The following is a 13,955-nucleotide window of genomic DNA, read 5'->3' as shown; positions in this document are numbered from 1 at the left end:
GAGGCTGATTTTCCTAAATTTCCTGGTTAAGACATTGATGGGAAACCTGTAGTCTTCAAAATATTGCTGGACCCCATCTCCCATCATCCCTCACCACTGCTTATGCTGGCTGGAGCTAATGGAACTTGTAGACCAGTAACATTTGGAGGGCTCTCCACCCCCTCCCCCTCCCTGGGTGTAACACTGGAACTAAGAATTAGACCAGGAGAAAGCAGCTGGCTCTCTCTCTCTCTCTCTCTTTTAAAAAATCATTTTTATTTGATTTTTCCAATAAAAAGTTATAAAAATCCAAATACATATCCATATGCAGAGATTTCTCCGAATCTCAGGACTCCATCCCCCTTCCCTGGAGTCCTAATTTAAATATTTAAAACTGCATCTTCTTCCAAACTCATATCAGTCCACATTGTCCATGGTAATAGTTACACTACAAGTGAAATCAAATTCATAGAATCATAGAGTTGGAAGAGACCACAAGGGCCATCGAGTCCAACCCCCTGCCAAGCAGGAAACACCATCAGAGCACTCCTGACATATGGTTGTCAAGCCTCTGCTTAAAGACCTCCAAAGCAGGAGACTCCACCACACTCCTTGGCAGCAAATTCCACTGTCGAACAGCTCTTACTGTCAGGAAGTTCTTCCTAATGTTTAGGTGGAATCTTCTTTCTTGTAGTTTGGATCCATTGCTCCGTGTCCGCTTCTCTGGAGCAGCAGAAAACAACCTTTCTCCCTCCTCTATGTGACATCCTTTTATATATTTGAACATGGCTATCACATCACCCCTTAACCTCCTCTTCTCCAGGCTAAACATGCCCAGCTCCCTTAGCAGTTCCTCATAAGGCATCGTTTCCAGGCCTTTGACCATTTTGGTTGCCCTCCTCTGGACACGTTCCAGTTTGTCAGTGTCCTTCTTGAACTGTGGCAAGAGTGTCCTTCTCTGGAAAGATGGAAAGAGATCAAAAGCAGCTTTCTCTAGCTTGATGCCTCCAGGTGTTGGTGATCAATAGAGATACTCCCATCAATAGAGATACTAAGCCCGGCCAATGGTCAGGCATGACGGTAGGTGAACATCACCTGAAGGACATCAGGTTAAGGAAGGCTGGGCTATGGGATCATGCTCATCCCTCCGTGTCAGGCACAAATTCCTCTCCCTCCTTCACACCGATGGACACACAAACTCACAAATAGAGACCTCTCTCTGTCTCGCTTGCTATTGCGTATGACCATCAGCATCCTGGATTGAGCTTGCTATGCCATATTGGTAAATCCAATTCTGAAGATGAGTTTAATTGTGGAGCCAGCTTCACTTTGACCTGAGTTTGAAAGGGTCACGTGTCATATTGAAATTGAGTAGAGAAGAAAGGAAGAATTCATGGGTCAAAAGGGAGGAGTAGATGAGCTTTTGAGGAATTTTTTTTGGCCAAAATCCAAGCCATAAAAGCTAGTTTTAGTTGAGCACACACCTGCTATATAAAAAGTCTCAGGTTCAGTCTTCTCCATCTGCAGCTGAAAAGGATCAGGGAGCAGGTGATGGGAAGAACCATTTGCCCGAGACCCTGCTGGTTTGAGAAAGCCAAGAGTTGCCAAATTTTATAGGTATCCATTTCTACACACACATTCCTCCAGTATATGAATTTTTGCACACATTGCTGGGTTGGAGATCTCCATTGCGAAAAATGGAGAAATTTGGTGAACTTCGAAGGATAATTCAGTTTCTTTTACCTGTTGCTTTGCAAAATGCAAATTAGGTTCTTCCTCATTAAAATGCAGGAGGAGATTGAATTCCTCCTCCATCGCTACCTGGCGTCAGGTTTGGAGGGGGAGTCACAAGTGCCTTTGGCTCAAATGCCACCAGGACAGGCAACCGTAACCCGCTCTGATCATGAGGTCGTAAGTCAGATCAAGCGTCGTCAGCCCTCGGCCCCAGAGGGACTTGGCTTTGGCAAGATGTGTCATGACCTTCTGTTCCCACTTGTGTAGCAGAGGTGATTAGCATGCGCTGAATGAACTAGCCATGCCTGGAACGATGCTTGATAGCAGAACCCAAGTGGCTAATTAGATGAATGAATTACTATGTAGGAGAAAGGTGAGAACAGTGAGGAAATTACCAGATAGATAGTTCACCCTATAAGCAAAAGAACCAAAGAAAGGAGTGTGATAATATACTTCACTGAATCGAGGGGGGTGGGGAGAGATTCTACAGCACTGGTGCGTATAGGAAATTACAGAGAAGGCAGTCCTAAATGCACTAGCGATTGTTCAAGCCAGACATTTAGAACAAGTATAACAATTCCGTATCTATCATCACTATGTACTGTATTTTTCGCTCTATAAGACGCACCAGACCATAAGACACCTAGTTTTTAGAGGAGGAAAACAAGAAAAAAAATATTCTGAATCAAATGTTGTTGAAGAAAGCAATGCAAAGCTTCAGCAAAAGCAACACAAAGCCTCTTCAGCGCATTGGGAGGAACGCTCCTGTTGGCCTGAAGAGGCTTTGCGCGGCTATCCCAGAAGCCAGAACAGCAAGAGGTATCGCTGCACAGCAATCCCTCTTGCTGTTATGGCTTCAGCGATAGCTGCACAGCCTGCATTCGCTCCATAAGATGCACACACACACTTCCCCTTACTTTTTAGGAGGGAAAAAGTGTGTCTTATAGAGCGAAAAATACGGTATATGAATATGCAGCTCAAAACAGGTGTGATAAGATGTCAGGGACTGGCTGCACACTGAGGAGTGGTGGCTGGTTACTGGGGAGGGGGCACCGGGAGAAGCTGGGTTGGAGACTGACTTTGAAGAAGGGATCCCAGTACATTTCCGAGCACAATTCAAAGTGTTGGTGCTGCCCTTTAAAACCCTAAAGTATGCCTGAATGAGCCCAGTATACCTGAAGGAGCGTCTCTACCACCATCGTTCTGCCCAGAAACTGAGGTCCAGCGCTGAGGGCCTTCTGGCGGTTCCCTCACTGCAAGGAGTGAGGTTACAGGGAACCAGGCAGAGGGCCTTCTCGGTGGTGGCACCCACCCTGTGGAATCCCCTCCCATCAAATGTCAAGGAAATAAACAACTGACTTTTAGAAGACATCCGAAGGCAACCCTCTTTAAGGAAGTTTTTAATGTTTGATTTTGATCCTATTTTTAATATTCTGTTGGGGGCCACCCAGAGTGGCTGAGGAGGCCTGTCCAGATGGGCAGGGTATAAATAATGAAATTTATTATTATTATTATTATTATTATTATTATTATTATTATTATTATTAATTATCCTTGATCCAGAGGAGCCTGTAGCAGTCGGGAGACTAGAGTCAGAGGCAGGAGAAGTTGCAGGATGGGAGACTGAAAAACAGGTGCAGGGGGAGGGAGAGAGGTCAGGTTTGTGCAGAGTCAAGGGCTTCTATGCCCCCTTCTCCTGCCCCCCTCCTGCTCCACTGTCTCCCAGGACCAGGAGAGGATTGAAGAGGGAGGTTACATGCAGGTACCATCTCTTCCCGCTTGCTCACAGCTTGGGTGGGGGGAGATACATAAGCCGGGGCCGGGCCTCTCCATTTGAGTTCCTGTCTCGTCAGATCTCATTACTCCTGTCTCATTAGGAGTAATGAGAGACATAGGACTGATGGACGTGCCTTTCCCTAACTTGTATGTGTACTTTTGACGATAAAGAGTTAATTCTTCGCCCAGGACATTCCTGGCCTAACAACATCATGACATAAACTCACAGTAACCCGCTCTGGTCAAGGTTTCGGGGGCAAGCTGTGACCCTCTAGGACAGGGGGCAGCAACATTTTTCAGCCGTGGTACGGTCCACCATCTCTCAGACTGGACTATATTTGGGTGGGCTGGACTATATTTGGGGGGGGATGAAAATGGGCCGGACTATTTTTTTGGGGGGGGGGAATGAATGAATTCCTATGCCCCACAAATAACCCAGAGATGCATTTTAAATAAAAGGACACATTCTACTCATGTAAAAATACGCTGATTCCCAGACCGTCCACGGGCCGGATTTAGAAGGCTATTGGGCCAGATCTGGCCCCCGGGCCTTAGGTTGCCTACCCCTGCTCTCTGGGGGTCTCCCCAGGCCACACCCCTTACTGATACTGACTTGCACCCTTTGCCTAGCTGGAATGTGTCTTTGAACTCTGATGACACCTATTGCTTGCTTGCCTAGGTGGAGGGCTGCATGAGTATGTGCGGAATCTATCCTACTGCCCCGCTTTTTTTGCTTCTTGCCCTGCTTGTCAGTGATATACACCCTTCAGTATATTGTCCAGAAGGGAATATGGCTCTGGGTCTGAGAAAGACCACCCATTCAGTGGGTTTTGGAGAATAGGGACCCTCTGGCTGCAATTCTGAATTACTGGACACAGAAGAATGGTGGGAGGCGCCAGCTGGGAAACCCCCAATGGAAGAAGGCTCAGAGCCAGGGGATTGGTGGTGGAATGATGATGAGTGGTCAGAGGCAGAAGACTGGGAACAGGAGGTGTCGGAAGCTGAAGGGCTAACAGGCCTTAGTGAGCAGGGAGAGTCTGTGGCAGAGGGAAGTTCAAAATCAGAGGCGGAAGCTGAAGCTGAAGCAGGAGAGGAGGGAGACCAAGAGGCAGAGATGAGTCAGGCTGGTGAAGGGTCATGGGGGTCTCCCCCTCCTGCTGCAACAATCTCCCCTCCTCCCTTTTCTCCCAGAACCAGAAGAGGTATGAAGAGTGAAGAGCATAGAAAGGTGTGTCAGTGGAGTCTCGGATTGTTTGAGAAGGACCTGGTGAGGAGGAGATTTAGTCAGCTGTGGGAAGGTGGGGATCTTCAGTCTCCACAACTGCCTCCAAGGGCCAAGACCTACCAAGAAGAGTTGCCATACTCATTAGGTCTGGCACCCCTCAGCAAGTCTTCCTTGCTTCTTCTAATGAAGCATTAACTTCACTTCCTTCTTGTGATTTATTGCTGGCTGGCACCCTGACGTAAATGCACTTGCAAAGGAATAAATGCCATTGTGTTTATTATGTCATTCTAGAAATTTGCCTGCTGACTCGTGGCCGGCGGACGGCGAGTGTGAGAGCAGACACTTACTGCCGCCTCTACTCCCTCTCGGTGGACAACTTTAATGAGGTGCTTGAGGAATATCCCATGATGAGGAGGGCTTTTGAAACGGTGGCCCTGGACAGACTGGACAGAATTGGTAAGTGGATCACATGGTTATTGAGTTACCTGCAAACTCATACTATGCAAACTCATAGGTATAAGGAAGCACTGGAAGCAAAATTCAGCATCCAGAGGTTCTCAGCTTCTATGTTTTAAAAAGCAAGTTTCTAGTCCTCGTCGTTATTCAACTTTCTTTCACCAACAAATCCAGGAGAGAAGATAATCTGAATACACAAACAAAGCCAAACTCATTCCCCCCCTCAACCATGCAAGAGAGATAAACAAAAGACTGAAGCTTTCAGCCCTCCTGGCTGCAGAGACAAAACCGTTAAACATGTAGCTGTTGTCGGGTGAAATCTTCAAAGCCTAATGTTTCTTGGTGTCAGGTGGAATGGCAGGAAGTAGAACTCCAGTGCTTTGGGTTGCTTTTTATTCTTCCCAGTGACTTTAATAGAAAGAGACAAAAACTATACTAATCGACCAAATTTGCAGTTTTTCTTGAAAAGCAGGATTTGGTTTACCTTGGCGCAGAATTTTGATTATTTTTGAATGCAGGTTACTTGGCTCCTGGTTCTACATATGGCAGATGTGGGTGTGCTGTCCTTCATTTTCTCACCCATCCGTCTATGTCCTAACTCATACGTAACATTCAGCGCTGCTTTCTTGGGGATGGGCCACAGCTTAGTGGTAGAGCATCCTTTTTGCATGGCAGAAGGTCCCAGGTTCAATCCCTGGCATCTTCAGGTTGACTTTGCATCCGTCTGTCTCAGGAGGTGATGGAGGAGTGTGCCTTTGGGACTGATGTCGAACTGTTGGAAGCTCACAGCACCTGCTGTGGCTGTAGAGACTGATATGGGAGAGCCATGTTTTGCTGCAGCTGGGGCAGATGAAGGTGTCTGGTTGTGCTGCTGCAGACGAAAGAGCCTCCATTTGAAACCCTGAGGAGCTGCTGCCAGTCAGTGTAGGCAATACTGAATGAGATGGGTCAATGCTCCAACTCCATATAAGGCAGCTCCCTGTGTTCTTAATGTGTGTGCAACAACAGCACACTATTTTACCTAGTACTTCTTCATGCAGCGCAAGAGGCAGTGGTGGCTGCCACTGAGCAACAGCCCTTCCTACGCATTCTCTGCCTGGTTAGAAGTTCCAGAGGAAGTGCTAGGTAGATTTGGCTTAGGTAGGTCTCATACTGTCTCTGTGGAACGTTTGTGTGTGGCATTGGGGACAAGGCGCATGGATGTTTTGAGTATGTTCTGCATCTGTAGCCATGCCTTAAGGTTCATAAATAGCAACACTCTAGAGGTCCCGGCCAGTAGTGATGTATGGAAGTGAGAGCTGGACCATAAAGGCTGATCGCCAAAGTATTGATGCTTTTGAATTATGGTGCTGGAGGAGACTCTTGAGAGTCCCATGGACTGCAAGAAGATCAAACCTATCCATTCTGAAGGAAATCAGCCCTGAGTGCTCACTGGAAGGACAGATCCTGAAGCTGAGGCTCCAAGACTTTGGCCACCTCATGAGAAGAGAGGACTCCCTGGAAAAGACCCTGATGTTGGGAAAGATGGAGGGCACAAGGAGAAGGGGAAGACAGAGGACGAGATGGTTGGACAGTGTTCTCAAAGCTACAAACATGAGTTTGACTAAACTGCGGGAGGCAGTGGAAGACAGAAGTGCCTGGTGTGCTCTGGTCCATGGGGTCACAAAGAGTCGGACACAACTAAACGACTAAACAACAACAGAGATCCCGGGCCCTAAGGAAGTTAGATTAGCCTCAACCAGAGCCAGGGCCTTTTCAACACTGGCTCCAGTCTGGCCGAACGCTCTGTCTCATGAGACCAGGGCCCTGCAGGATCTGATTTCTTTCCACAGGGCCTGTTAGACAGAGTTGTTCCACCTGGCCTTTGGCTTAGAATCAATTTGATTCCCTCCCCCTCTTTCTTTTTTCCTTTCTCCTCCTGTGAAGAGGCTGCATCTTAATGTTTTAATGTTGTATTTTAATCTTGTTTTTTAAGTTGTATTTTAATCAACTTGTTTTTATTATTGGTTGTTAGCCGCCCTGAGCCCGGTCTTGGCTGGGGAGGGTGGGGTATAAATAAAATTTATTATTATTATTATTATTATTATTATTATTTGCTGAAGCAACACAGGTGAATTCAGAAGAGCACAATAGAAATTGTGCAGCCAGCACTATTCCAACCCAACGCTGTATCCAAAGGGGGGGAGGGGAGTTGTGTGTGTTTTAAATTCAGCTTCCACAAATCTCTCCAGCGATGCCACTTGAGAACCGCTGGGCTGCTGCTGTTCCATGATGTGGGCATCCAAGAACAATGCAAGAATACAAAAGGACTTGAGGTGGGGGGAGGCCTGTAGCTGCCTGGATTTCTAAAGCACAGCCAAAAGGCGCGTGACCAGGACACAGTCAGAGGGACACACAAAGGCTGCTGTTAATCACTGGAAAATGCTAATAATTGCAAGCTTAAAATGTGATTAAGTGATACAGTTGTGGATAACTTCATTCCCCACCCCAAATGGGGCACACACTTTGCATTATGTGCTGGAGCCCTGTCGGGGGTGGGGCGGGGAAGAGAGAGGGGGGGGGAGAGAGAGATCTTGAGGCTGGTTGCACCTGACTTGGCTATTCCTCATAAATCTCGCCCTCTCCCTTTTCAATGTGCCCAAATTCTTTGTGCAACTTCGAACAGCTTTCTAAAACAAAGCGCACACTTTTTCGGGAACATTGCTCAGGAAGAAAATGAAAACGCTTTCTTTCTCCTGCATTTGTTTTGCAGCAGATATGAAACGAGAAAATGCTTCCCTGACTTTGTCCTTAATGTAATGGAGGGAGAAGAACATAACAAAAGAACTTAAGGGCAGCTACAGTGGATCAGACCTATGCGGTGCTATTTTTCTAGAAAAAGAGGTGCCAGGAACGCACCGTGAACACCTTCCTTGTTCTCTTACCATGGCAATGGAGCCCACCTAAGAGGTGCCAGAACTGAGTCCCAGTGAGTTCCTGCTGAAAAGAAACCCTGGGCAGAAAGGCCACCAGCCTTCCCCAGCCTGCTGCCCCCAGTCAGCATGGCCAGCGATCAGGGATGAAGGGAGTTGTAGTCAAGTATGCCAATGTGGGACGCGGGTGGTGCTGTGGGTTAAACCACAGAGCCTAGGACTTGCAGATCAGAAGGTCGGCTGTTCAAATCCCCGCAACAGGGTGAGCTCCAGTTGCTCGATCCCAGCTCCTGCCAACCTAGCAGTTCAAAAGAACGTCAAAGTGCAAGTAGATAAATAGGTACCGCTCCGGCAGGAAGGTAAACGGCGTTTCCGTGTGCTGCTCTGGTTCGCCAGAAGCGGCTTAGTCATGCTGGCCACATGACCCGGAAGCTGTCTGCAGACAAACGCCAGCTCCTCGACCTATAGAGCAAGATGAGCACTGCAACCCCAGAGTCGTCCACGACTGGACCTAATGGTCAGGGGTACCTTTACCTTTACCTTTATGCCAATGTGGTATATTGGTGAGAGTATTAAACTAGGATCTGGGGGAATGGGGTTCAGATCTTGACTCAATGACCTTTTCTTCCACTGCTCCCCTCCCTCAAACTGGTCTCGAAAGAAGAATAGGGTGGGGTGAGCACATGGTTACAATGTAGGTATGGTTCCACCCCACCCCCACCCCCAAAACGTTGGTGATCTCTGGTTTGGGCCTCTAGGAGGCCCCTCATTGCAGTTCTTAATTTTCTTCTGCTTCCTTCACAGGGAAGAAGAACTCCATCCTGCTCCACAAAGTCCAGCACGATCTCAACTCGGGCGTCTTCAACTACCAGGAGAACGAGATCATCCAGCAAATCGTGCAGCATGACCGAGAGATGGCCCACTGTGCGCATAACGTCCAGGCCGCCGCCGCCGCCGCATCGACCCCCACGCCGGTTATCTGGACGCCACTGATCCAGGCCCCTTTGCAAGCCGCAGCGGCCACCACATCTGTAGCAATAGCTCTCACCCACCACCCTCGCCTCCCGGCGGCCATTTTCCGCCCGCCCGTCTCTGTTCTGGGTTCCTTGGGGCAGGCCCCGAACCAGACTCCGAGGCAGCTGAGGAGACTTCACTCCTTGGTGTCTTCAGCTGGGCCTTCCATCGTGGGCTCCCCTTCAAGCACGCAATCCCAGCAGCACACCCCGGGGGCAGACACCCTCTCGTCGTCCTCCTTCCAGATCCAGCAGCTGGCTGGCTTCACGGCCTCGGCCGGCTTGGGCCAGTTCCACCGGGCTTCGGCCGGCTCTCCGTCGGCTGCCTCGACTCAGCAGCAGCCCTTGGGGAGCCCGTCCTCGGCAGGCCTGGGCCTGTTGCACCAGGGACCTTCGAATTCCCCAGAAGGGGTGGCTCAGCAGCAGGCTCCCGACAGCAATCTCCTGAGTGGCTTTGGCCCCTTCCAGAAGGCCCCTGCTAGTTCGCCATCCACCGCCTTCCCCCAGCTATCCTCCAATTCCCCCGGCAGCCCCCTTGGCCGCACCCAAGCCGCTTGCAGCAACAAGCCCGCCCAGCCAGGCCTGGCCCAGCAGCTCTCAGGAACTGGAGCCCTGGGAGGGACGAACCACTTTCCGTTGCCTCCCTCCTCAAGCCCACCACCCTCCAGCTTAAGCCAGCTGGCACAGGCCTCCGGAGGCTCCCCATCGGCCTCGTGCCAAACCCAGCCAAGTGCATTAGGACCTTCCGCTTCTCCTGCGGCGACCGTAGCTCAGTTGCACCACGAAAGGTCACCCTTTGCCTCTATGTCTCCTTTGAAACAGCCCGCCGGTGCCCCTCCTCCGCTGTTCCCACCCTCAGGCCTTAGCCCTCCTAGTCAATGTGCTGCAGCCAGGACTTTGCAGTGTGCCCCTTCTGGGGCAAGGGGCTCCCACGGATCTCTGCTGATGCCTCAGACCTCCAGTCCACCTCTACAGGTCCTTCAGCCCAGGAGTACGCCGCCGCCGTCGCTTCCACCGGGACGGTTAAGCCAGGACCTCAAGTTCATCTCTGCTTCCCATCCATCGCTGCCCCACGAAACGGCTCAGACTTTAAGCCGAAGCTCTTCTCCCCACTCCTCTAGGGAATCTGTTTCTAGTTTCTCATCTTTCTCTGGAGGAGGGGGAGGAGGAGGGACCAGGCCTCTAGGGAAGCCATACAGCTCTGTACCAGGGCGAGTGACTCTACCACGCCAGATGTCCTCAGGTTCACTGCCTCCGCCACCTGCATTTGAGGCCAGTTGCGCCATCCCCCCACCTCTGACTGCTGTCGTGACTGCTGTCGAAGGGAGGAAAGGGTCTATAGGGCTCACTGGGGAACGAGAGCCCATCCGATCAAAACTGCCCTCCAATTTATGAGATGCTCTCCTTCTCTCCCCCTCACCTACATTTTCTGGCCGCCATCCCTCTTGGCCACAGTTTGGAGGAGCTGGTTTTATTTCATTTGTGCTTTTTAGATCCCAATAGACTTTTACATGACTCCCATTTTCTTCCTTTGTTTTCTTCAAGCTAACTATGATTAGAGGTTTTAAAAAATAATGAGGAGAACAGCAGCAGCAAAAAAGATAACCAGGTATTCTTAGAGCTATAGATTTTGAGTCACTTTCTTTTATAGAGTATTTTACTACACGGAGAAAAAGATTGGGGGGTGGGGGAAGGAATGTAATCAATATGTGATAATAATAAGAACAACTCAGAGAGTAGATGTGCAGCTGATGTAAAGGATAAAGATAAGAAAATTGGCTCCCTTTGGAGAAACAGATCTCTCATTGATGTAAATCGGTGCCAGGAATCCAGGGGTCACCTCTTGAGTTGATAAGATCTGGAATCCCGTGTCCACATGCCAAATTTCCAATTACATCTGAAGAGGTTACACGTGGGATCTCAGAAAGATATACAAGTAAGAAGAAACGAGAATTCACTCCCCTTGAGGGGGGATTGAAATACGTAGAACCAAACTTTTACAAATTGCCAGAATCAAAATGGTTCATACCTTTAGACCCTCTTTCCACTAAATTTGTGGAGGGGTTTCTTAAACCTATTCCACCCCTGTCCCCTGTTGTTTTTCTGCTGAAAACACAGTCTCTCTCTCTCTCTCTCTCTCTCTCTCACACACACACACACACACACACACACACACACACACACACATACACACACATCCACCTCTCTAGGGATGGAGGGGAAATTTGATTCAGTTTGCATTTAAAGGCAAAGCTATCAAATTCACATTTTCTGAAATAGTATGCTAACCAAAACAGCTATTATTCAAAATTCACATTTACCTGAATTTTGCAATGCAGTTCTCTAACTTAACTGAATAACAATTGTAATTGTATATTAGTCAAAATTGTGCATTAAAATGAATATTTTTGTGAAAATGGCATTAAAAATGCATTATGTTAGGGAAGATTGCTTGCAGAAATGTGCATTAGTCAAGACAGCAGGCAAAAATGCATCAATTGGGGGAAATGCTGATGAATTTTCAAGAGGACTTAAAAACAAATCACACATTGCTGCAAAATGGAGAACTGAACTTAAGATTGGGAAAAGAAGAGAAGGTGACAGAACCGAAATTGACAGATTCCCTTCCATCCCTAGAACACCTCACCCTCTGCACTGAACCCTACTGGGGGGAAACTACAAGTGCTTGTATTCTTTCCCCTGCACAGGTTTCAATGGAATAGTGAATGGCACATAGGGAAGGGGCTGCGAAAGGAAATAACCCATCACCCTCCAGATGCTATTGAACTACAGCTCACAGCATCCCTGACCATTGTCCGTGCTGCTGGAGGATGATGGGAATTGGAGTCCAACAGTATCTGGGAGGGTCACAGGTCCCCCTTCTCCGACCTAACCTGTGCTCATCCTTCACTTCAGATTCCAGCCTCAGGACCACAACATTGTGTTTGGGTTTTAAAAACTCACCCCAGAAAACAGGAAGCAAACTTCAAATAGTTCCACCTAGTGGTCAACTCGCCACTAAGACTTTGAAGGGGAGGGGAGGAGCAAGCAAATTCAGAAATCAACACTGGGACATGGCAAAACTTGGGATTCAGAGGTCTGCAAAACATTTGATGTCAGTACTCAGTTTCTGCTGCGTTTTGTGGAAGGGCATTAGTAAGACTTTGTTCCTAATGCATTTGTTGCTTTCAGAAGCTCTGGGGTTTTTTTCTAAGCTCCTTCTAGGCCAAACATGATACTTTCAATGTTCTTCCATTGTATCCATCATTGCGTGGCAGGCCAGTGGAGCTCTTTGGGCCTGTTATGCCCTGCTGAAATTTTAGCAGCAACAGACAACCTCAGCAAAGAGTGCAAAATGATGAGAGCGTTTGCTTGCCCACTGAACAAGGGACCTCCCATTTTACCGTTCATTTCGAATGTGATGCGCCAACTACAGAGGTGCGTCCAACCTTCTTGCATCAGACTGGCTGGCACGTCCATGGGCATTGCAATGCTCTTAGCATGGCAACAGGGCTGTGATGAGCTGCCTGCTGTTGTGTGGAAGCCAAGGGCTTGTGGGGGGCGGGGGGAGCATTCAGTAAGAAAATGTATTTGACAGTCCCATCACACTTGGTCCATCACACCACCAAGGAATCACAGCTGACGTCACACACACACAGTTGGAGGGTGTCCTCCCATCAATACCTATTTTTATGACGACGCGCTCAGCAATTGCACCAGCCCTGCCATATATGTGTTTCTGCCCCTGTTTTGAAAGGGCTGCAGAAACCAGACTTTACTGTGTACAATGATAATGAGCAATAAAACTCCCACAAGGCTGGGAGCATCCTGTGTGCAAGAGCACACAGGTAGATTTTTGAGCATCTCTGAGCATAGGTAGATTTTTGAGCATCCCTGATCAACAGAGGTCTCCATGGCCCAAGACAAGTCCTTAATGGATAAACCAAGCTGGTGGGCAGATATCCCATGCTGCAACCTCATCGCTCCTGTACCAATCCATTTCATCTTCCCAGCTTCCCCACCTTCCTTCCAACATGTGTCTGTGCATATCTGGAGGGGGAAATGGCCTCTCCATCTCTTGCACCTTGTTTTCCACCGAGTCGTCCTGCTCCTCTTTGTTACCCAGGTTTTCCAAGATTCTTTCTGCTGTTCCACGGATCCAGAGCAAAGAGTTAGGAGACAGCCAGGCTATAGGCAGCGGTGCCAAAACTCACCAGAATAATAGTATTGTGGAATCTTCCTGCTCCCCTGGGCTTTCCCCAGTTCGCTTGATTTTATACCAAAATTTTGTTTTTGCAAAAAAAGAAAACCACAAAAAAACCTCTTGATATGTGCCTGTTATCTCCGAATGTTTGCCCCCCAAATATAGCCAGCTGCTCCTGCTTTTAAGCGCTTTGCTGGGTTGGAACTAAGGTGTAATTCAAGCTTCGGTCTTCCTTACAGATTCAAGGGAACTCGGTGGGGGGGAGGGGAGGGGGATATTTTCTACTAAAACAGATAATACAGCTATATAGATGTGTGTGTGTACAGATGTGTGTATGCTGCAAACACATATGCATCCATATGCATACAAACCTGCGCATACATATATATATATATTCTAGTTTTAAAATATATGCCAATACTGACCTTCCTTGAAGGGGCCATAGGCAGCTAAAGTTAGTTGTTGCGATTAAGTGCAGGTTGAAAGCAATGCAGCAAATTCAACATGTCTAAACTTAGGCCTGTGGAGTGTAGCAGGTTGGAGCGTCAGGAGTCAGACCAGGGAGACCTGGGTTCCAATCACCCCCCCTTTAGCATCAAAGCTCACTGGCTAATTTTAGGCCAGCCAATCTGTTTCCGTCTTACCTACCTCACAGG

The 13,955-nt window shown here is 48.4% G+C and overlaps 1 protein-coding gene across 2 annotated transcripts in view; it reads left to right on the top strand.

Moving 5' to 3' along the window:
- The window catches only part of HCN4 (hyperpolarization activated cyclic nucleotide gated potassium channel 4), a 127,259-nt gene extending 116,649 nt beyond the window's left edge, over positions 1-10,610 (top strand). For both annotated transcript variants that reach the window (XM_082198318.1, XM_082198317.1), the window contains 2 exons: positions 5,006-5,170; positions 8,887-10,610. In XM_082198318.1, the coding sequence (XP_082054444.1) occupies positions 5,006-5,170; positions 8,887-10,490 (1,769 nt within the window). In that variant the 3' untranslated portion in view covers positions 10,491-10,610. The remainder of the gene's footprint in view (positions 1-5,005; positions 5,171-8,886) is intronic.
- The last annotated feature ends 3,345 nt before the right edge of the window (positions 10,611-13,955 follow it).

Source organism: Podarcis vaucheri (genome assembly GCF_965113315.1).
Source record: "Podarcis vaucheri genome assembly, chromosome: 14".
NCBI lineage: Eukaryota > Metazoa > Chordata > Lepidosauria > Squamata > Lacertidae > Podarcis > Podarcis vaucheri.
The sequence above is the reverse complement of the archived record's forward strand: the minus strand, read 5'-3'. Positions and strand labels throughout refer to the sequence as shown.